The sequence below is a fragment of the Rhinolophus sinicus genome, chromosome 16, assembly GCF_057876585.1.
Source record: "Rhinolophus sinicus isolate RSI-liver-muscle chromosome 16, RSI-T2T, whole genome shotgun sequence".
Lineage (NCBI taxonomy): Eukaryota > Metazoa > Chordata > Mammalia > Chiroptera > Rhinolophidae > Rhinolophus > Rhinolophus sinicus.
The window spans coordinates 140,885,833-140,910,542 of NC_142516.1; the positions used below are offsets into that span (position 1 = coordinate 140,885,833).

At 35.2% G+C, this 24,710-nt stretch overlaps 1 protein-coding gene across 3 annotated transcripts in view; it reads right to left on the reverse strand.

Moving 5' to 3' along the window:
- The window catches only part of MYO16 (myosin XVI), a 548,145-nt gene that overhangs the window by 340,715 nt on the left and 182,720 nt on the right, over positions 1-24,710 (reverse strand). For all 3 annotated transcript variants that reach the window (XM_019731063.3, XM_074329516.2, XM_019731062.3), the window contains 2 exons: positions 21,712-21,855; positions 2,306-2,414 (listed from right to left, as the gene is read on the reverse strand). In XM_019731063.3, coding sequence (XP_019586622.3) covers positions 2,306-2,414; positions 21,712-21,855 — 253 coding nt within the window. The remainder of the gene's footprint in view (positions 1-2,305; positions 2,415-21,711; positions 21,856-24,710) is intronic.

Here is a 24,710-nt window from a genome sequence, read left to right on the forward strand (position 1 = left end):
TACCAACCAGGGGGCCAGAGAATAAATCAAATTAGATAGTATTTACTGGAACTGCGGCAGCTGATACAGATAAGTAGGAGGGACACTGGCAGAAAAGGAAGCAGATTGTGAATGAGGGGATGGAGGGCCAGATGCATGGCAAGGCCAGGGCAATAGCAGTGACAAATGGAAAAGAGAATTAAAAATGTAAGAGATACTACATTGAATTTGTTCCAGCAAATATGTATTTTACAGACTGATTGTGACAACCATCACTGTGACAGAATTTCTACTAACCGTTCAGAATCAGTATCTTCCTGTCATCTCTTTTTTTTTTTTATTAATCATTTTTTAAGCAACCCCTCAAAGGAATACACTTATTTTTACTTAGATAGGATAGATAATACTGCGTCTGCAAATACTAAGATGTCTTATCAAACAAAATCCTTTAAAGAGTTGGAAAGGTTTATAAGTCACATTAATTCTTTTGTAAATAAAGATACTTAGTTTTAGTTTCCCAAGGGAAATATTTATTACAGTGGCTGTTAGAAATTCAGAAAGTAAGAAGAACAGGAAGCCACCACATAGCTGGCACAGCTAAACAAAAGACAGTCGAGTTCTTCACGCCAATTCGGCATCGTGTGACTACAAGTCAAGTTTTGCCGATGTCCTGCCACTGTTGGAATAATAAACTTCCAACAGTGGAATTTGCATAACTAAGTTCATTCCTTTACAAGTCATGAACCTGTCTCACAGCTGACAAGGCGTGAAGAGAGCACATGATTCCTCACCTCGTAGTGGGTACAAGGAGTGAGGGAGATATAGAAGAAATGACCACACAGCCTGCACCCCAGGCTGCTTCTGTCACCCTTGCAAGCCGTGACTCCGTGAACTTCAATAGCACAGCTCAGCTCACATTTTCTCTAATGAAAATAACGATACTTACCTTGCTTTCAAGTTAATGAGACTTTTTTTTTATTTTTATTTTTGGAATTCATGGCTGCTAAGAGTAATTACTATTATTCTCAGCTCTCCTCAGAATAAACCTTTTGATACAAGTAATCTGGAGGAACCAAAGACCACAGGGAACAAAGAGGCAGAAGTGTGGGATTTTCTTAGGGGCAAGAAGGGTAGCGTCACAAGTGAGGTGTGGCTCTTAAAATTCTCCAACGTTTTCTCTGACAAAAGATCATACTCAAAGGGATTGGAATTTCATTATTGTTGTTTAATACCTAAACAGCCGAAAGAAAGCAAAAGCAAAAGGAGAGCATACTCCTTTAGTTTAATACCATATCGGGCTCAAGGTTTCAAACACCTCCCACTTCGCCAACGCTACACTTACTCATGAAATTATACGCTGCGTCTGTGCAATTAAACATTCTTTGTCACTGAATACATTTGGGGTCTCAGCCTCATCCTTTTAGGCTATCACCATGACCGTGGGGCTTTCTTCTGACATTTCTGTTTCCAAGTGTTACCAGGAGTGGATGCTGGGATGCCTGTACAAACTGCCCCTGACTTAAGCCCTCACTTACCCGCATGCAATTCTTAAGAGGACCACCAGCTCCTAAGAGAATACACTTAGGATGACCTCGCTCTCATTAACTCAAAATTCAATTGTGCTGGTTCACTTCCCTTCCTCTCCCAGTGGAGAAGAGATTATAATTACAAGTCCAGTCCCACTAATTATAGACTTCAGATGCTTGTTGAAAAGTTCCTTCATTGTTGGCCTCTAGATTTTTGCTGGTTTACAAAACTACACTGACTAAATCAACAGTACATGGCAATAGGAGAGTGAAATGCAGTATAGAAAAATAGACTAGATTTTACAAAATCTAGTGAAACTACATCAATATGAAATCACGTAAGCACACTGTCATTCGGGGTCTCTGCTCCTGCTCCCTGCACCAGAACACAGGATATGGTGAGGCCAAAAAGGAACACAAATGGAGCCATAGATAGGGGAGTCATACCACTATAGTCTCGCTGGTGGCTGGGTTGGAGACACAGGAAGCAGGAGTCACACGATCCGCCATCCGCTTCTCTGCCAACCAACCAACCTTTTGCTAACTGCAATCCGTGCTTGCTAGCGTAGCCATGGCAGTTATATTCGTGGTTAATGGCTAACTGGTTACAGCTGATGGCCAACTAGTCACAGCTGATAGCCATCTATTACACAAGCCAGCACCTTTCCACCTGAGGTTGAGAGCCTGGAAACTGCTCTCTTGGCTCTGTCCCCACACACACCTAAAAAAAAAATACACTTAAAATTCTACCAAGCGATCTCTTCATCTATCTTTCCACAGTTTTTCAAAGCTCAGCCTACCATTTTCATCCAGATAGGTCAATAGGATAGAGCTTGATTCCGTCCCTTCTACAGCATAATCCAGTGGGATATTTCCATTAACATCCTGGAGAAGGACGTTAGCTCCAGCCTGTAAGTGAAAAAGAACAAAAGTAACATTATGTATACTCTTCACATAGAAAGAAGCTCACAACTTGCATTTCTACCTTAGTCAGAAATCAGATCCAGAAAAGTTTGCATGAGATACAGCCCTGCAGAATCATGCAGAAAATTGGAAATGTTTTTTTAAGACAAATATACAAAATACTTTGTGAGAAGCTCTGAGAATCTGAAATTGTTCAACTGACCTGAGTCCCAACTATTTCTCCCCAACCCTCTTGCTAAACCCAAATACACAACCCATGGCTGCTAAGCCACCTAGGCCTCTGCGCTGCCTGCCCCTATAACCTGCCTCGTTTCTAACACAACAGAAGTGCCCCATGGCTTCAGATAGTTTACATGGAGAACTCTTGTATGAACTCTGATTTTCCCCCAACTATCCTATAAAATCTTTAAGCCTTTTGCTCGCCACAGAAACTCATCTGAGAGCTCTCTTCCCACGATGATGTTTGAATAAAGCTTTGGGTTAATGGTTGGTTTTTCTCTATCCAAAAACTGTTTGCTAAGAAAAAGCATAATCTGCATACAATAATGGAGGAAGTATATTAACTACGGCTATTGCACATCTTTTAGCTTCAAAGGGCCCTGAATCAACCACCTCTGAGCACACTTGCTCCACCCTTTGCCCATCTCAGCTTAAATACAATGATATATGTGCTTTTGCTCTTAAAAAAGAAGGTCACATAAATTGTCACCATTGCTCTATATTCTTTAATAAGCTCCATAAAATTTATCAGGCATGGTTTACGTCTTTCCTACAAGGGCATGACGTGAACATGTTCCCATTGCCCAAGAGTTTCCACATACCTCCCAATAACACGTCATTAAACTCAGGACAAATGAAAGTTTCCTCCTCCTCTTTTTAACAAATAGGAGTCTGTATTGCAATGTGAATATAGTTAACATATTTCATGTAATATCCAAATTCATAACTTTACATAAAAAGGTATGTCACATTCATAATTTTATATACTAAAATATGGGCTTTTGCCCATATTTGTATGTTTGTGTGTTTGTGTGTACACATACACACACACACACACACAGAGACAGAGACAGAGACAGAGACAGAGACAGAAAGAGAAACAGAGAGACAGAGCACTTTTCTATATCTTAGCAAGCCTGCACAGGTTTTCCAAAGGACTTCTCTAAATATATTGTGAAAACAAGCCATAATGTAGGTCAAAATGGTAGAATAGTCCATATCTTAATATCTGCCCTCCAGATAAGCTGTGTTGCTTACCTCACCATCTAGAGTTACCACATTATATTTTTCTATAACATACAAAGATACTACTTTATTTGAACAGAGTAAGTTATATATTTCAGATTTTCACTTATCTAAGGAAATTAAATAATTTTAAGGTCTTAAAGACTTCAAGTTATCTTAGTGCATACATTTAATTCCATTTTAGCTATTCAAAGTTTGAAAAGAAATTACTTGAGGCAATATTCTTAAGTAGACTTTGCTAATAATTCTCTTCCTGTAGTCTCCAAATACAAGAATAAGATTTTGCATACTTACCCAAGTATCAATTATTAAAAGATTCAATTAAGACACAGAACTACAGGGTGTCATTACCGATTTCTGTACTAATAGGAATGAGACAATCAAGTTGTTCTTTTTTTCCCCCAATGCATTCGTTTCTGATAGAATCTTATCAATGCCAAACATCGGGTATCAGACCACAGTGAATAGAATTAAGAGTCATGTAGTATCAATCACAACAAAAATGAACTGGAGAGGTACTTGGTGTCGACAGAGACGGTACACTTGGATATAATATTTTCTATTCTTTTAGAAGTAATGGGGCTCTTTCAAAGAAAGTCTGAAACTGAAACATGGTGCTGAATATTTTAGCTGGGCTCATTCATTGAAATATCACCCCATTAATCACTCACTGGTCTGTGCTGCTAAATTACCAGGTATTGTTCCCTATATAGAAGTCAGACTTTCCTGGGGGTTGGTAACTTCCCTAATCACAGACCATGTCTTAGTCCTCATTTGTTTTGTTTTGTTTTGTTTTTTCATTAGCTTCAGGTGTACAAAGCAATATACTAGTTAGACATTTATACCCCCCACAAAGTGATGCCCCCTCCCACCCCAACCTTCTTCCTCTTTATATTCCCATCACTTAACTACAGGGCCTGGCACAGACTAGGTTCTAAAAAGATTAAAATAAATTGAAAAATAAGGAGCCAAACACTGAACTTAAACTAATTATTACAAACTGAGGCCAAAAATTAAAATAATTATTTTCAACAAAGTGTTTGTGACCTTTATTTTCAGGGTTGCACAGATAAAATTACAAAATCACTATATGCATACTTACGTTATCTGCCTTCACTCTTTCCAGATGAATGACATTTGTCAAAGGCTCTTTTTCTTTCTTTCCTCCCTCCCTCCCTCCCTCCCTCTTTCCCTTCCTCCCTCTCTCCCCTCCTCCCTCCCTCTCTTTCTCCCTCCTTTCCTCCCTTGTTTTCTCTTTTTTGCCACTGGACATGGGCTAGAGGGCTCCACCTGTGGTGACCTGGGTGCTCCACCCCCATCACACCGACTGCCTCATCATGGTAGACGGTCCCTGATGGGCTGAACCATGTGCAATAATAACATAGATTTGAAAGGATCCCTAGAGAAGCTGTATTTCTTGAATTAGAATTCTGAAATTGTACATCTATTAGAAAAAAACACCATTGATAAGATTCATGGCTGATTATTATTCTCAGTCTGACTAACTCAGGAGTTAATGTGCAATTATACTTGTTAATGGATCCCACTGGAAATAAGGTGCTGATGACTTGCAAAGCAGGGCTTTTCCTCAGCATGTCAGATGACCCCTCGTAATATTATCAGGACAGTCTAATTTCTAGCATACAGAAAGGGAAATGGCCCAAGGGGGAGGGAATTAGTAGCATTTATAAGGTTTTGGGTTAGTACTTATTTTTTTAAAAAACACTTTCAACCACTCAGAAGTATAAAATGCACTTTCTATATTTTGTGAAATGAGAGCTAATCAATAACACAATTCAATAAAAATACCACTCTTGACATTGCTCATTTTTAATATGAAAATTTGAAACAATATGTGATCTAAAACACTATTTTTCTCTTCCAAGTCATGGGATTCTTAAACATCTTTTTAAAAACAACTGTTCTTTTAACATTTCAAATTTCATCCCACTGATGTAAGCATCCACTATATGACTTTTTAGCTATCAGTATAAAAGTCAGAGAAAGGGATTCCTGAACCGGTGCACATATTAATTACATTGCTTCCTTGGATACATGGCTCCGAATGAGGACGCCAACAATAAGTATTAACTTTAATTTTCTCATATGTCAGTGTCTGCATCTGACTGCGTGCATCATTATTCTTTTGCAAGAGATGAGAAGTAGGATGAATTGAGGATTTTAGACTAGATGTTCAAATACAGGACAGGAAATATCCAAGCCTGCCCTTATCTTATGATAAAGGCACAACAGCTTCAGCAATCACTAAACATTTTCTAAATCTGAAATAATATTTTAAAATTACTGAATGTTGTCCTTTATGAAAACATGGATTAGGAATTGGGTGTGTAAATAGGATATTAAGAGTGAAAGTAGATGGGAGACCTCTATTCTTTGTCATGATTCAAGAGAACTCATTTATATTTGGTGCCTGGAAACAATAGGCCCTAAGGAGGGGTGGTGGTGGTGGTGGTGGTGTGTGTGTAATATCTTCCTAGTTTTATATTCCTACACCTAATTACCAGATGTCAAAATTTTTATACTGACAGTAATGATTTTCCTTTGTCTAAATGAAAGAAGAAATTCCAAATTAAGAAAAACTTGCATTAGTAAGAATAGCTCAATAAAAAAATACCTGTACAATGTAGACTCTGAGGCAAGTTCTTCAGCTTGGTTTCAAGAAAATCAATTATCTAGTGATTGGTTTTCATCAGGGAAATGAAAGTAATCAATGTTATATATGCAAAATCAACAGAAACTTCTCAAATGCTTTTTGTAATTGAGGACTGTTTAGTTCCTATTGGAATCCCTAATTGCATTTCCTAATTATTCAAACTGGGAGGCTACCCAACCTCCAATTTGTCCTAAACTATGTTCCTGGAGTATTGAAAATGGAACTCAAATATATCATTCCCCCAAATAGGAATTTCATTTACTGCCTATCATGTAACATATGAAAAAATAAAGTAAATATTGTTTTACTTTATGTAACAATTTAGTATCAATGAATATCCTTATCAGTTGTTTCATTTAGCAATTATTCTCTAAACACATTAATACTGAAATTTTAATGACAGGTACCTCATTGCATTTTAATAAACAAACACCACTTTTATATGCCAATATATTTTGGTATTTTTTGTTTTGTTTTGATATAATTTCAGGTTTTCTCAAAGTTGTAAGAGTAATACAAAAATCTCTTGTATACCTGTTATGGGCTGACTTGCATCCTCCAAAAAGAAATGTTGAAGTCCGAACCCATAATATATATGAATGCAATCTTATTTGGAAACAGGATCGTTGCAGATGTCATTAGCTAAATTAAGATGACATCATGTTGGAGTAAACAATGAGACTGGTGTCTTGGGTTTAAAATATTATTTTTTCTCTTCCAAGATATGATATTCTTAAATATTTTTTAAACATTCCTTTTACATTTCAAATTTCACTCCACTGATGTAAGTGTCCACTGTATAATTTTTCAGACACAGAGGGAAGATGGGCAGGTGAAGGTGAAGGCAGAGATTGGAGTGATGCTGCCACAAACCAAGAAATGCCTGGGCCACGAGAAGCTGGAAGAGATAAGGACGGATCCTCTCCTAGAGGTTTCAGAGGGAGCATGGCCCTGCTGATGCCTTGACTTTGGACTTGACCTCCAGAATTGTGAGACAACAAATTTCTGTTGTTTTAAGCCAGCCAGTTTATTGTACTTTGTTATGGCAACCCTGGGAAACTAATAGTCTACCCTTTACCCAAATTCACCAATTATTTATACTTTTCCCTAATGTGTTCTCTCTCTCTCTCTCTCTCTCTCTCTCTCTCTCTCTCATTTCTTCTGAATCACTCAGAAGTGAGTAGCATGCACCCTGTCCCTTTACCCCTAAATATTTTATTACATATTTCATAAGATCATGTATTTCATATTCTCTTGCACAAAATCATCAAAATCAGAAAACTTTCACATTGATAAATGTTATTATTTAAACCACAGTCCCTATCCAAATGTCATTAATTTCTTCCAATTATATCTTGATAGTGCTAGTTTCCCCTGACTCAGGATACAATCCAAGATCACCCAGTGTATTTGGTTGCCCTTTCTCTTTAGTCTCCCACAATCTGGAACACTTCCTCTTCTTTTTTTTTTTTTTTTAAGATCTTCTCTGATATGTCCTTACAATAAGATTTTGGGCAAGAAAACCACAGAGGGGATGGCATGCTGCTCCCATTATGCCGTAACAGGAGGTACATGCTGTCCCTTGGTCCCATAACTTTGATCACCGAATTAAGGTGATTTTTTTTTTTTTTTCATTTTAAAGTTGCAGCTAAGAATCCATGAGTTCACGCTGCTATCAATAAACAAATAAATACCTGAATATAGGGGAGAAGGAAAAGTGTTCTGTAAATTATAATAGCAACTAATAAATGCAGAAAAATGATAAAGTTAGAATTTACCATTCATGATAGTAACAACACTTTCAGATAAGGGTCATCAGGAGTGCTAAGACTAAAGCAAAATTCTGATTAGGGATAGAATATGTACACATTCCTTACATACAGTGCCACAAAAATATTCAATTTAAATATAAAATGCTGGTATCTAACATGTTAGGAAAAATAGAAAAATTCTGCGAGTGGACTTGTAGATGGTTTCTTTTGAATTGTAGATGGTTTCTCTTCTTTCTGTAGAAAATTCTGAATTCACGTGCTAGTAGGAAAAGTGAAGTTTATCCCAAACTCACTTATCTAAAAGTCCACATTCCACAAAACTTTACCACTTCACATTACCTTACTCTGTTCTAATTTTCTCACCGTGATGATTATGATCCAATATCTTAAATACATATATATTTACTTTTTGACAGTATCCCACACTAGATTTCATGCTCCATGAGAGAAACTATTTAGATATTGCTATATATCTAGGCTCTATTACACTTTCTAGTGTACTATATGTGCTCAGGAAATAATTGCTAAGTAAATAAATGAATTAATTAATAATAATATTAAATTATATACATTTATATATATTTTATCACTGACAATTTTATGTTAGGACTGTTTGGTTTTATTGTTTTCTTAAAAATCTTTAATTGTGAACATTAAAATTTGAATGTCGTGTAATTTTCAAAGGTCACATATTCTTGTTTTGATATTTTCAACCATTTTAAAATGTAAAATTTTAGCTTAAAGTCATACAAAAATATGCAGTGGGCTGAATTTAGTCCATAGGACAGAGATTGCCGACCCCTCTAATCGAATAAAATATACAATCTCTAATACAGATGAGTACAAGCTCTCAAAGTCTTGTTTGAAATTTGAGCTCCATTATTTTTTTTTCAGCTTTATTGAGATATATTAGGTTGGTGCAAAAGTAATTGCAGATTACAAGGTTAAAAATAATTGCAAAAACCAAAATTACTTTTGCACCAACCTAATAATTGACATATATCATTGTGTCAGTTTAAGGTGTACAATGTGATGATTTGACACACACATATATTGCATGATTAGAACTTCTTTTAAAATTAGCAGTTTCAATTATAGGGAAAATTATATATTTCTTATCATGTTTGCGGCTATTTATATTTCTTTTCTATATTATCTTTTCAAGTGCTTTGACTATTTTAACATTGGGGTTTTGTTTTTGTTGATATTAAAAATTACTTGTAGTGTTTTGGCACAAACTCTTTGGAGAAAAGACAAAAAATTCTACAAATCAATCTACTTGAAATGCTAGGTGTTCCAGCTGATGAATCATAAATACAACTTAACTTGAATTTCACTATGTTTTCCTCAAATGTAATCATCAAATATATTGTATAATTTTTTTTAAATTTAGATTTGATTGAAAAACCATAGTGGAAACATTTTATGCCATATCCATATCTTACAAAGTTTTGGGGGTACATTAGAATATTAATGTCTCTTCAAAGTCCTACACTAAAGAAACTAGTTGAAAAAATTGTCCCCAAATTTTTCAAATTCATTTAACCAAAAATACCCTATTTTGGAAATGTAATAGCATTTACTACTGAACTATTCATGTAGCCTCATATTAAACAATAAAAGTTGCTATCCTACAAGAAATACACATTAAAAAGAAAGGAAAAAGATTTAGACAAGAATAAGAAATCTAAATGGGCCTCTTATATAGAAGTCCATAAAATTTTAATTCTGTATTTTCCACTATTTTGCATTCATTAAGTTTTGTAAAACTATTAGAAAATGGAAAATTGGATATAGAACTCAGAGAGCTGCAAAATAGAGATGCAATAGGATGAGGGATAGTTTGAGTTGGAGGAGGTAGGAAGGAGAGGAGAAGGAGAAGGGAACTTCGTTTAGCATAATAAAAAGAAACAAGTCTTGAGGTCAGAAAAGCCTGGCTCTGAGCGCCAAGTTATTGTTCACTGGTTTTGTTAGCAAGGGCAAACCCCCTAATTCTCCCCATTAGTTTTCAAAGTGGAGCCAACTATTAGTACATAATGTATATTACAGTTACCTTCAGTGTAAGTCTACTTAGTACCCAGCCCGGGACCTGATATACAGGATGTACTCATTAACTTGTAGCTATATTAACATAAGCAATTGGAAGAGAAGGAATGTGACATACAATAAGTTATTTGCAAAGACAACCATTAGCTATCATATATCAAATCACCCATCCTTTTCCGTCAGCACAATCTTTCGCTAAGTGTAAGAATTCAAATCCTAAAAAGAATGGGACAGATTAAAATAGTAGGGAAGAAAGAAGGGAAATTCAGCCTGGAGGTCTTTGAAACATTGGAAACTTAGATTGGCTTTGCTTTCCTTCTCCCCTCAGTGTTACCATGCAATATATTTGACAAAGCCAACCATGCGGAAAGCAAGTAATTTTAGTAAAAGGCAAGAAACACTTTTAAAATGTAATTCCCAGACTACACAGGCACAAAAGTGTTAAAATTTCTGAGTGCAGTATTTACAGGAGACCAGAAGCAAACAGAATGCCCTCTGTTATTTGTTATTGGGGGAAAAATTACAACATGCCCTGAGATCTACAAGGGAACCCTCTATCAATCTGTTTCTTAAAAACAACCCAGATGTAATAAAACACATTTATGAAAGATTAAGTGGAAACTTTCAGGTACCTCTGAAACAGATCTACAAAAAAATGTGCCCAATTCATTTATTTCCAGGTAATTTACTAGTTTTTTGAAAGTCTATCTACCAGCCAGAGACTCGGAAAAGCACTGCAGAGCTTTCTCTATTGCTCACAACCAACTATGTGAGAATAAAAAGAAAAGGTTCTCACAATTCTGTCCTTGTGTTCAAGGACAAACTCCAAAGACCTGCTAAACCTTCAAACAAATCAGAACAAAGATAGCAAACTGTTTTTATAAAAAGATAAGCAAACCCATAAGAGTTCCCCCAAAATGAAAACCCAAATCACTAAAGAAGTAGGACAGTAGATAATGCCCCAAAAGGCACCTGAATGCAGTCAGGTATAACAAACGCACCTGTTCTTGTGAAGTACTTCCTATCTCTACCCTGCATCCATTGACATTCTTTACTACTGTTGAATTGGGCAATTGGCAGGAACTTATAAGGATCATTCAGAAAGCAACCCCTCTCATTCTGAAATATGCATGTCATCAAAAGGAACTGGTGAAGAAACTCTTAAATCTTGCTACCCCCAGCTATTGAATTGTGACCTCTCTCCCCAAACTGAACTAAGACATCACAGTTGAAAGCCCTGTAGCAGCTGGGGAGAGAGGCTGCCAGGTAGGGTGTGCACCAGCAGAAACCTGAAACACTTAATTACCCTTGATAATTACCAGTGAATGGAGCTGAGAAGGAAGGAACCAAAGTCTTGGCACCAGCCGTCCTTGTTGTACTTGAAGTCTGATGAACCAGAGGGCTGATGAGTTTCTGCAGGCCCACAATCATGAAAACATAGAGAACTGGAGGAGAAGATTCATGGGTCTCTGGTCTCAAGCAGAGACTTTCCCACAGGTTTCCATTGTTTAAGCAGAGAGAGAGAAAACTAGAAGCAAGTAACTGTCCTTCAGAGTCTAGTTTTTGGGCAGATAACGTAGGAAGCTATACAGTTGGGGAATCCACTTATTCATTAAGAAACTACGTATCAAGCCCTCATTATGATTAATGTGTACTTTGAGACTTTAATGATTGCAAATGTTTATGGTAATAAAAGTTTTCAACCTGTGTTACAATTTAAAGGTTTAGAACACTTGAAATTGTGTTGCACTGCATGTTTATAGCTCCATCTGTAAACGTCCTGAGGTCAGTAATTGTTACTTCAGACGGAGCATATAAATATTTATGTGTCACACTACTGCCATGCTAAATGACAGACCATGACGAGAAAACAAAATACATAAGGAAAGCAATCCTAGAATTCCAAGTAGCCAGAGTGTGAATAGCATTTACAGTCATACTAAAGAAATCTCTACATATTACTATGACGGAAGCTAGATGCGATGATAAGAATGGGCACAGTGTACGTATCTCATGGGGTGTGGGAATGTGTGAACAGAGGGCTGAATATCCATCTTCCAGACTAAAGATGGAAAATCAAGGGGTAGCAATATAAACATAGATATTTAGGATGAAACAGATATAAAAACCAAAAGAATCATCTAAAAGAGTTCAAAGTGGTTGTATCTGGGAAGAAAAATTCAAAGGGAAGGGTTGAAGGGAAGGAAGTGGTTAATTTTACAAGGCTTAAAATAAGCCTCATAAAACTATTTAACTTTTTAAAATACGGGTACGCATGACAGATAAAAATGTAAAGTGAAAAGAAATAACGGCACACATAAAAATATTTGTCATATTGATTGTCATAATCATGAAATGATATAATTATAGTAACATAGAAATAGAAAAAAGGAGAGAAATGTATGTAAAATCTCTAAAATAAATAATTAATTAATGATATATACATGATGCAACTTCATACCATCAAAAAATCCATATTATGGAAGAAAATTTTAAGGCCTGGAGAAATGCAGAAAAATGTGCATAAATAGATAGGCTACCAAGAGGTAAATATGGTATCAGATAAGTACAGTATTACTAGTACCGTGTTTCCCCAAAAATAAGACCTAACCCGAAAATAAGCCATAGCATGACTTTTCAGGATGACATTCCCCTGAACATAAGCCCTAATGCGTCTTTTGGAACAAAAACTCATATATGACCCAGTCTTATTTTCGGGGAAACATGGTGTGTGTGGGGAAAAAAGGAGAGGGAAGGGAGATTAAGAAATAAACTGAAATCAAAACATATTCAGGATTATCTTTATGTGATGGAATTAGTAGTGATTTTAAATTTTCTTCTTTATATTTGTGGTGTCTCAATTTTCTACATTAAATGTGTGATATTCATATTGAGAAAATATTTTTCAAAATGCACAGTGAATAAAACTATAAAACTAGATGAAAACACATGATGATTGTCTTGAGTTCATCACGGCAAGTTTCAAATCTACTAAATTCAAAAGTGAGGAGTAAAACTTTACATAAGTTAACGATTACCTGGTGAGCTAGATAAAAGATTAAAAACTACAGTTTCGGAAGAAAACCTATTGAGTGTTTCTGAGAAAAAGCTCAGAAAAGAAATGACTCTAGCTTGTAAAGAGTCCCAGATTGTTAGGGTAAATTTAACATCCTTCCAAGATATTGTGCAATTCACTTTTATTATACATCCTATTAAGCCACTCATTTACCCTAGTATGATGGTTTTATGTGAACCACACTAGGTACTTAATAAATATTTACTGACGAAAGACCTTGCATAAAAGAGCCAGTGCCCTCCTACTGCATTATCATTCATTGCATTATTCTCGAATACCAATCTGTTCACTCTGCTTCTTAAAAAAGCCTATGTTGCTAATCTGAACACTCCATATCCACTCTGAGAAAATACAGCCTTTTCCAGATCTATTTACCAACAAACTGAAAATATGGGCAGCTGATATTTTCTCTGCCTTAATACCCTGTGCTAATGGCCTTCATGTGCAATTTATCTCTAGTGTCTTATGGCACCAGCAACTGTACTTCTTTTTCTTTCTTTAATCTAGAATATTCTACTACAGTTTTAATGTCCCACACTGTAATATATATATATATATATATATATATATATATATATATATATATATATATATATATGTATGTGTGTGTGTGTATATATATATATATATATGAGGGGGGAACCACAAAAAAATTAATATACCCTCACATTTGATCTAGGGATGCAGTTTGCAATGTTCTTAGCGTTTGCTTTCCCATGTGTAACTAACTAGCTGTCCCTGTTAATTACAGCTCTCCCACCGCCACAAGGAAATTCTCAAAGCATTTTTACCCCTTGACTTTCATAGCAATACAAGCTTCTGGCTTTCCTTCTAAATATGGCTTCTCTTTTCCAGTCTTCTTTGCAGCCTCCCGTTTGTCTAACAATCATTTAATTGGTTTACTTTGGACATTCTTTCAAATGTTCTTTCTTTTTTCGGACTTCATATTTTTATGTATTGATCTGATGTACTCAAGAGCTTCTGTTACCCTTATATATGCAAATAAAGCTTTCCTCTCTCTCCTGAGTTCCGGGACCAGCTGCCTCCTAGACTTCTCCAGGTGGATGTCTTCTGTGGATCATGAACTTGATGTGTTTAAAAAGGAGTGCATGGTTCTGCACTGGTGTTAGCTTCCTCAGTAAATTGCACCATCCCTTCCAACTTCCCCAAAACAGAAAGCTTGGAGTCATTTTTAGATTCCCTCCCCTTTTTTAACTCCTGCATTAACATCAACATTACTATTGATTTCACCTTCAACATATAGCATCAATATGTGCTTTATTCCCATCACTGTGACCCTAAACCCACAATCACCAGGGTTTTACGTAATGTTTTCCCAAGGGCAGTGACTCTCGTTAGGTGCCCCTTCAATCCTTCCATTTTACTCCACCACTGCCCAGTCCTCTTAGGTGAGGTCAGCATTCCCTTCTCTGAGCTTCCAGAATACCATTTACTTACCCATCACAGCCCTCACTGAAATCTAAGATTTGGTATACGGCATTGTGTAAAATTTTACATAATATAATCAATGATTATACACTAAGAAATGAATTCGTGTTTATGCTCGTTTTTTACTTTCTCTACTACACAAGAGTATCCATGTTTAAGAACAGAGACCCTGGTTGCTCATGTTTCTCTCGTTGCTCATGTATTCTCAGGCACAAGCATAGCACCTGGCACAGAGCAAACCTGATAACGCTGGTAACAATGAGAGGACATGGATGTCTCATCATTTCACAAAGTGGTAAGCATTTCACAAAGTAGACGTGTATCAGATGACTATGTTGTATACTTAAAATATATACAATTTTACTTTTCAATTATACCTCAATAAAGATGGGAAAATTAAAACAAAACAAAACACTAAGAAGCTTTTATGTTCAATGGCCACTAACAGGGCTTAGGAGCCAGAGTAGCTTCCTTCAAATTCTTACTCTGATTAACCCAAAAAATATAACCTGAGGTAAAACCCTTGATATTTGCCCAATTTCCTTATTTGATCAACTTGCCTTTAGATCAAGTGAGATAAATTAACTAGGAAAAACAATGGAATGTGCCCACTGACTTCATCACAAAGATATACGACCAACGTGTCCCTGGCAAGCGCCATGCTAAGGGGCTCGAGTGGGCAGGAAGCAGACTGCGTGGATGGATGGAAGAGTGACCAGGAAGGGACAAACTAGGCTCAGCAAGAACATAGTGTTCTTCTGAGAAGCTTGGCCACACGAACGAGAAAGACAATAGGTTGACAACTGGAAAAAAATAAATTTGATTTATTTTTCTTATTTTTTTTAAATTAATGGAAGATACCAGAACATAACTATACATTTAAAAGAAAAAGCTAATAGAACAATTATGAAAATAAGAGATGATGAAGGAGAAACCCTTGGAGAGGTAGTAGTTAGTGGAATCTAAGAGAAGATGGGGGAAGATTTAGCTTATAAAGGAGAATAATAAACATCTCTTTAAGAATGAAAGAAAGACTGAATAAATAGAAAAAAGAACAACCAATAGTTAGCTAGTAGGAAGTACACGGCAGAAAGCCTAAAGTTTTCAATTTTCTCAGTGAGGTTGAAGTCACTATCAACTGTTGAGAAAGAGAGTAAATATTATATGATAGTCATGAACATGGAAAGCTAATGAGGCTCTTAGCTCACTTCTGCCATAGTTCTTATTGAATATTGAATCAGATTTACTTTGAACCATTTGGATTTATAGCTCATTTTCTAGGGAGGACTATAACCTCCCAAAGTAGCAGAGTACCATATGTCTTAATATTTTACAAATCAAAGTGATGGAGAGGGTTTTTTATAACTAAAAACCATAATATTTTAGAGTAGTATTTAACCCAGGAACCAGGAATAGTCTACGCAACCAATGAGTTTTAGAATGACTTAATTTTGATCTATCAATGACTTAAGCTACCTAACACAAAGCAAGCAATATGTTTTTGAAATATCATTTGCTTTTTCAGTTATGACAGGATTGTTGGGTTCCAGTAGTTGCCTGTAGCGCCCATTAAAATGATCTAGTTCTACACTGCCCATAAAACACAGTCCATGACACACTTCATCCAACAGGCGATGGAATTACTAACATCACATGTTCAAACACAAAAGACCAATGATTGAGAAAACATTAACTGCAATTTCCAACAATCATTCCATTGTTACTGAAGTGAAACAATGATAAAGACATTACAAAGCCTCACTAAGTAAATGACTATCCATTTACTAACATTTCCTCCTGCACTTGATTTCAAGGAGTTAAAATGTTTTTAAAGGTCTCCCCATAATATGTAACAGTAATAATTCAGCAATACATATTGCCTATCAGCCTTTTTAAAAACCAAAGCTAATTAAAATGACATTTTATTTTTCACTTGCCATTACTCATTTCTTGAAATTATGTACAATAGATATCCTTTACAGTAAAATTTATTAATTGGTTCCAGGACATGTGAGTATGAAATCATATCTCCCCAAAAAAAATTTTTCAATAGGAGAAAGAAAAAGTCTGAGATGATTAGTCAGGAACACAGGTAATCATTTTACCCAAACACTGGAGTACCATCTAGTGTTTTACTCAATTAAATTATTTTTCTTTCAAAATAATTAATGCCAAAATAAAAGTAATTTTTTATGGTACAAATTCAATGATCTGTTAAAAGTGCAGATTCGTCACAATTTTAAAACTGTTAACAGAACAGAGTAACTTAGCAACTGTGGCTACATTACAAAATTAAATGTGAAAATTCAGATCTAGCATGCTGAAGATAAATGATAATCTTTAATCCAAGGTCACATCAGAAAAGAAGTGAGAACTGAGCTAGGTTATTTAGAGACAATCCCCTATGAAATCACATGGTGCAAAACAGTAAAAAAAAGAAAGTCTCTTGTTACTCTCCCAGCAGTCTAGTGATGGAGCACCTACTGAACATATTTTACAAGTATTTGTTTAAGGCACAGATGCACTGATACAGCATGCTACATATATATATATATATATATATATATATATATATATGTGTGTGTGTGTGTATATATATACATATATATATATATACACACACACACACACACAACACATATATACATATATATATGAACATATTAAAATAAATATGTCAAGGTTTTCAAGAGAATAAAGCCTGACATGCTTTGAGTTCATCACTTTTCAGCCTTTATGATTTATTCTTAAATAACAGAAAAGCTTCTTAAAATCTGGAATATACACATTGCAGGATAATTATTTTTTAAAAACCAGAAAATAATTTGAATTATAGAGCATTGATAACATGGCACAAAATAGAAAATATTTTTAAAACTGGATAACATATTAGAATGTAAAATAAAAAATTTATATATGTGAGATGCTCAAATAATCAATAAAATAACGTAAGTGAAAGAAAAGTCTCAGTTAATAAACTTTGTATAATTATAATGTATATTATATCATACATAATTATATGAAATATATTAAATATAAATATATATAGTGCATTAAAGTATTATTTTACTGAGAGCTAAAACACATACATTTGGGATTCTAGAATATAATATCTTTGATATTAGATTTCTTTATATAAAAAATAAGAATTACATAATAAGTGTATTGCTTACATCATAGAAATGTTCTACATTCCCAGTAAGATATTTCTCAAACTTCTAAGAAACTACAAAACCCTATTCAACTATATGATGGAAACTGCAAGATAATAACAAGCCTTTGTCTAAATTTTGAAAATATATTGTAGAAATCCATCATTTTCTGACTCACTCCAATTCCTAAAACATACTGGGTTTAGATGATTTATATTTCATACTTAAAATTCTAAAAAGTGCCAATTGTTTTGCTTAGTAATAAATACAGAGTCAACCCTCATTCACAAATTCCACAGTTGTCAATTTGCCTACTTGCTAAAATTTATTCCTAATGCCAAAATCAGTATTTGTGGTATTGGTGGCCATCCATGTATGTGTGAAAAGTGAAAAATTTTAATCACCCAATGTGCAGGTTTGCAGTTGAGGTTCCTCAGGGTGACACTCTGACTTCTTGTTTCAGCTTTCACAGTGTAAATAATGTCCTTATTGCAGCCTTTTAGCACCACATTTGTTCATATCTCTGAGCCTTCTGTTGGTGATTTCATTGTTTAAAATGGTTCCCAAGCATAGTGCTAAAGTGCTTTCTAGTGTCGGTAAGCGTAAGAAGGCTGTGATGAGCTTTAATAGAAAATACGTGTGTTGGATAAACTATATTTGAGCATGTGTTATAGTACTATTGGCCATGAGTTTGATGTTCATGAGTCGACAATATATTAAATAAGGTGTCATTAAACAGAAACACATATAAAATAAGGTTTGTACCATTCTTTTGAAGAATATGTTGTGACCAGAGTCCTGCAGGAACCTAACACAGTATTTCCCCTAGGAGTAATAATTCAGGATTCACTAACTCAGTGTGCTGGTGACTTTATACAACAAAACTACTACAAATAATGAGATCAATTGTGTACATAATATTTCTTAATTTTCCTCCCAAATTCTAAATAACCACGTTAGAAAGCTGTGCTTAAAAGGGAAATGTGTGATATTAAAATACAAGAGTGATCTAATTAGTAGTCCACTTTGGGGACTTTTAACTCTATCATAAAGAATATTGCAGCAGATAAGAGTGGTCAGGGGTGCAGTTCTCAAGTTGGCCTCTACGGGATCAAATACTGTCTCTGTCTCTACTATCTGGCTTTCAGCATGTAGATTAGCCTCTCTGTGCGTAAGTCAACTCACCTATTAAAAAGCAGAAAATCTAGCACATACAAAATAGAATTTTGTGAGGACAACCTATATTAATAATTACAAAGCATGTACAAAAGTACCCAACACATAGGGAAGGCTATATAAAAGTTAATTATTAGTATCTGATGGTAGTATAGATCATTTGGAAGAGTACTGACAAAACTCACAGTAGCTATACCTACTCCAAAATATAAAATGTCTGTAATTCAAGTAAAATATCAAGATACTAATGCTATTTAGTATATGACGACAACACACACATACCTCTACTTAACAAAAATTCACAATCATTATCTCAAAAATCAATGCAAATTTTTATAGATAATGATTTCCTGAAGAATGTGATTCAAATATATTTTTCATTCATTTTTAAACCCAACCCCATGTATCTTCATTCAAACATTCTTTTCCATTTCATCAAACCCAAATTGCAATCCAATGTTCTCGGGCCAAAAAAGTACAAGTCATCCCTGACTCTTATTCTTTCTTTCAAGCCCTAAATCCAACCCCACACCAAATACTGACAACCTGATGTTCAAAACATCCAGATGGCAGCCACTTCTCGTGCTATGTCTAGCCTGGATAGTGGCAACAACTTCCTATGAGTGTTCCCTGTACTTCCCTTCCTTTTATCTATTTTCAACAGAGCATCCAAAGTGCTCTTTTTAAATGTAAGTCAGATCATGTCACTTCCCAACTCAAAACCCTCCAAAGGCTCCCTTAATCACCTGGGGTATGTAAAAGTACATGCTAACTAACATCCTTGCAACAGCCTCGATTAGCTCCATTGCCTGTCTGAGTTCATGTCCTGCTCTGACCTCATCTGCTCCACTTGAGCTGCACTGGTCTCCTTGCTGTTCTTCAAGCACAAGAGGTTGCCACACAGCTGTGCACTTGACGTTCCCTCTGCCTGGCAGAAGTGCACCCACATTTCCATGGGGCTTGTGGCTCAAATCAACTTCTCCAATAGGCAATCCTTTAGTACTCTCTATTCCTTTCTTCTTATTTCCTCCAACAATTTTTTTTTAGTTGACATACTGTATATTTCATTCACTTATATATTTGTTTTCTGTTTTTCCCCAGGAGAATGTAAGCTACAACAGGCAGGGATTTTGGCTTCGTTTGTTTCCTGCTGACCCCGCTTAATACAGAACAGAAGGCATTCAAATATTTACTGAATGTGTGAATATGCACAGTCTCTCTTACTCACCAATAGGCTTTGGAAAATGAAAAGTATATTGGACATGAAGCACTAAATACACAATGGCATGTAAGTAAGATAAATCTCAATTTTGAGGCTGTTAGCAGGAACATATTTCTATATTAATTATAATTTTTATGGCAATGTATTTCATCAACATTTATTTGAAAGTAAATTATTTCTGTGGATAGATGGTGGGCTGCCTATAACATGGTGGCAATGAGCCTACTCAGACATGCTAATCCATTAACGAAATTGCTTGATGGTACACTTACATCGCTTGCTTTTGTTTGCTTTCACCATTACTCTATGATGTAAAATGCCTTTTTTTGTTCACTGTGTAGCATACAACATTGTAGTCAGTCTATAAATATTTGCTGAATGAATGAATACACTATAACTTACTTGAGGGAAGAAATTATATTAAAAATAGTTGGTGATCAATAACTATTAGTTAAATGAATGAAGATAGTTAACGAGTATATGAAGTTCACTGAATAATAGTAAGTAGGAGATGTATAATTTTCCATATGAGGTCAGGCTATTCTATGGTGTGAGAAATGGCACTGCAGAACCATAAAAATATGAATAGTTTGACAATTATAGATTTAACTCTATGTTTATACGTGAAATAAAACCAGTTTCTATTTGTCAATTCTGTCTGGTAAAGAAAAGCAACATCATCGACACTGAGACCATTTGTGTGCTGAAGTAAGCACTTCTAAATATAAGTATAAAATGAGTAGGATGAGGAATTCTAGAACATGTAAACAAAAAAATCAATGTGGCTATAAGACACTTTTTAATAGAAATTAGTTAATAATACCAATATTAAATTCAGGCTGACTTCCAAAAGTAGGCCTGCCATTCTTTCACTCATTTTTTAATTTATGTATTCAACAAGTATATATTGAGTGTGTATAAAGTACTGGCACTATTTTTTAACAAAAGAATTAACATATGTATAAGGATCAATATTATGGTCTAAGCTATAATTGAAAGCAACTCCAATTATTTTTATACTAAAATTTTTCATTTTCATATAAATAAATGTAGACAGTTCTTTAGTAGATATAAGCTTGAGAACAGAGATTCAATACAAGCCATTATCTTCTTATTACTGTATGCCTAGTTGGCTAAAAATTAGGAGAATTAATTGAAAAATAAACAACAACAATTATCAAACCATTATAGTTAGGACTGATTTGCAAAGCATCAAGGCATATAATATCCAAGAAAAAGGCAAGAGGAGTAGAGCCTGGCATAATATCTATACAATTTGTTTTATAAACTATGCAATCCACAATCCTAGTCTCTAATTATCTTACAATTGCAGGCAAAAAAGTAATGACATTTCACACATTTTTTTCTCAAGTGAAGTATTACATGTTGTGAAATATTATTAGATAATTATGTAGACGTTTACATGCCATCAAATCTTCAAATGGTACTAAACTAAATTGCTTTACTTACTAACACAAGGAGCAGGACAATATCAGGGTTGTCACATGCACAGGCAATGTGCATTGGTGTCCAAAAATCTTCATCCTGGTGGTTGACATTGACCCCTCTGTCAATCAGGATCTCTGCAATGAAGGCATTATCATACCGCGCACACTGAAAGAAAGAAAAAAAGGAAATATAATATTATAACAAACTATGATAAGGTTTATTCCAAGTTTCCATGGATAGAAAACTTCAATGTCAAGTTTGGAAATTTAAAGGTGGAGCTAATCTGGGAAAGAATGCATGCACGTTTCCTAAGTATTAACCCACAAGGAAGCATATATAAAACTTACGGGGAAATTGAGTCCATGGACAGTGGAAAGAAAATTAAGAAAAAAGGGGCAGATATTAATAAAAAGGGGAAAAAAATTCACTATTTGGGTCCTCCTCATCTATAGACAGTATTATTAGAAAATCTTGGCTTATTTATCAGAATTCTCTTTGTAAAACACAGACTTGATCATATGGCCCTTTTGCTGTAAAACATGCAGTTTGTCATTGCCAAAAGAATAAAATTTCACCATTTTATTTAATCCAAGATAGACAAGACCCTTCACAGCCTTTCTAACTTCATCAATCAACATTCTCATAGGTAGCCTTCACTCTATTTCCATAAGACAACTAGGCACTATCTTGTAAGACAATCTTCCAGCAAAAGTTTTAATGATTCCAAATACTGTATTTTATAGATGTTTCATAATATGCTAAATCAAAACCTTCAGGAACTTACTTTGTTCTTATTTTTCATTTACTATTTATAGCTAGAACTTATATTAATATTATTAGGTTGGTGCAAAAGCAATTGCAGTTTAAAAGGTTAAAAATAATTGCAAAAACCACAATTACTTTTGCACCCACCTAATATTTGTATAAGTCAGGGCTGGCTTCATGGTGCATGGTCTATACAGTTGTGTTTAGATGCATCCTCACTTGGTTTAATGCTCTGCTGTCATCCTCTTGAATTTTTAACAACTTTTGTAGAATCCCACATGTTCATTTTGCACTGGGCCCTGAAAATTATTCAGCTCTTGTATAAGTCTTTTTCGTATTTGTATCATATGCTACATTAATGTCAAATACATATTAATAAAATTAGTAAAAAAAAAAAAAAAAAGACCCATTAGTATGTTAAATGCCTATCAGTAAAACATCTGGGTTGTAGGATACACGCTTTTTATAATATTGGGGTACGTAGAACAGACTTCCCTCTCAAAAAGAAGTACAAATCAATGCTACCACCAGAACTACTGTCATACCAACATATCCACCTATTCACTGGATTAAAAGCAATTCATTGGAGGATTTCCACTTTTGAGCAACAGCAATTGTATTTACTTTCCTACCTAAATCAACTAAATAAACACAAAGGATGACCTCTGAGAGCTGGGAAGGAAACACAGCAGCCCTAATGTTTCTGTTGCTCCATCCTACTGCCTTGAGGGAGTTCCTAAGCTACAGCACAGAGAAGAGAACCCCAACCACCCAAGGCCACTCATGAGGAAGTCCAGTGAGACCAAGTTGGCTGGAATGCACAGAACAGAGGAGCAGAGGGGGCAAAACGCCCCAAAGGGAGAACATCAAAGATCTGCAGATACTCCCTCAAGTATTCAGCTGAGTCATGATCAGTTCTAGGAAGCGACCCAAGGTCAGAGAAAGAACTTCCTGAAAAGGAAGAGGACTCAGAGCTCATAAATTACCAGAAATAGTGCCTGTTTCCACCAGCCAGGCTGGAATGAAACCTCATAATTGAGGGGACAATGGTAGTGTACCAGATGTATTTTCCCTCTATGATGGGAAAATATTGGCCCTAAACATTGCTCTGTTTCCTCCTAAAACAAATATTAAATTCAAGTTCAGAAAGGAACAAACCATTTATAAATAAATTAAGTGACCCAAAACAGAGCCCAAGATTATTTACAGAAATACAAAACTATTCAGTCCCCAACAAGACAAATTTTGCTCTGTCTAGTATCCGAGAAAAAACTACCAGATATATAAAAAGGTAGGAAAGTAGGACCCACAATGAGGAGAAAAGTGATCAAAGGAAACCAACTCAGAAGTGATATAACTATTAGAAGTAGCCAATCTGAGTGCTAAAACTGTTATTTTAACTATATTCCATCTGTTTGGAAAGGACAGGGAACTATTGAACACTGTAAGTAGAAATAGGAAAGATAATTAAACAAGCTCAAATTTAACTTCTAGAGATGAGAAAAACAAAGGATGGGATGAAAAATATACTACTGGATAGGATTAACGATGGACTAGATACTGCAGAAGACAAGATTATTTAACTTAAAGACAGTAATATCAATTATACAAAATGAAACACAGAGAGAAAAATGACTTAAATAAATGAACAGAGCATCAGTGAGCTGTGGGAAAAACTCAAACAAACTAACATCAAATAGATGAATAGCATGGAAACGGGGACTACGTGAATATGTTTATGTTTTTATTACAATTTAATTACCTTTAAAATTAGTAATTAGAAGACAATCCAATTTGAAAAATTAGGTAAAAGATTTGAACTCACCAAAAAAACATGAGATAAATGAATTGTGGTTCAGAATCATAATACGTAGTCACTGAAGAATATTCATCTCTTTCTCCATTACCAGATAGTCTCAAGAACATGCAATAAGTTACAATGCACAATCGTGGTGTAAGTTCCATGTGGAGAAAGATATGAGCAAGCATCGGTATTGGGATGCACCGAAGCCCTTGGGGCAAAGTCAACAAATAAAGTATGAGGGATTCGTTGCAGTTTTTAACTAAGCTCTTTGCCTATCTGATGCTTCACATCATGTGTAACAGTGACAAAGGGTCACTACTATCAGCCCTTATGGTATGAACTGTGACCTGATCCACAGTACCTGCAAGTTTGGATACAATGACTGAGAAGGTGAGGACTAGACCATGAAAGCTGAATAAACTTTTAGAATTTGGGGCCTGGATCCACTTCT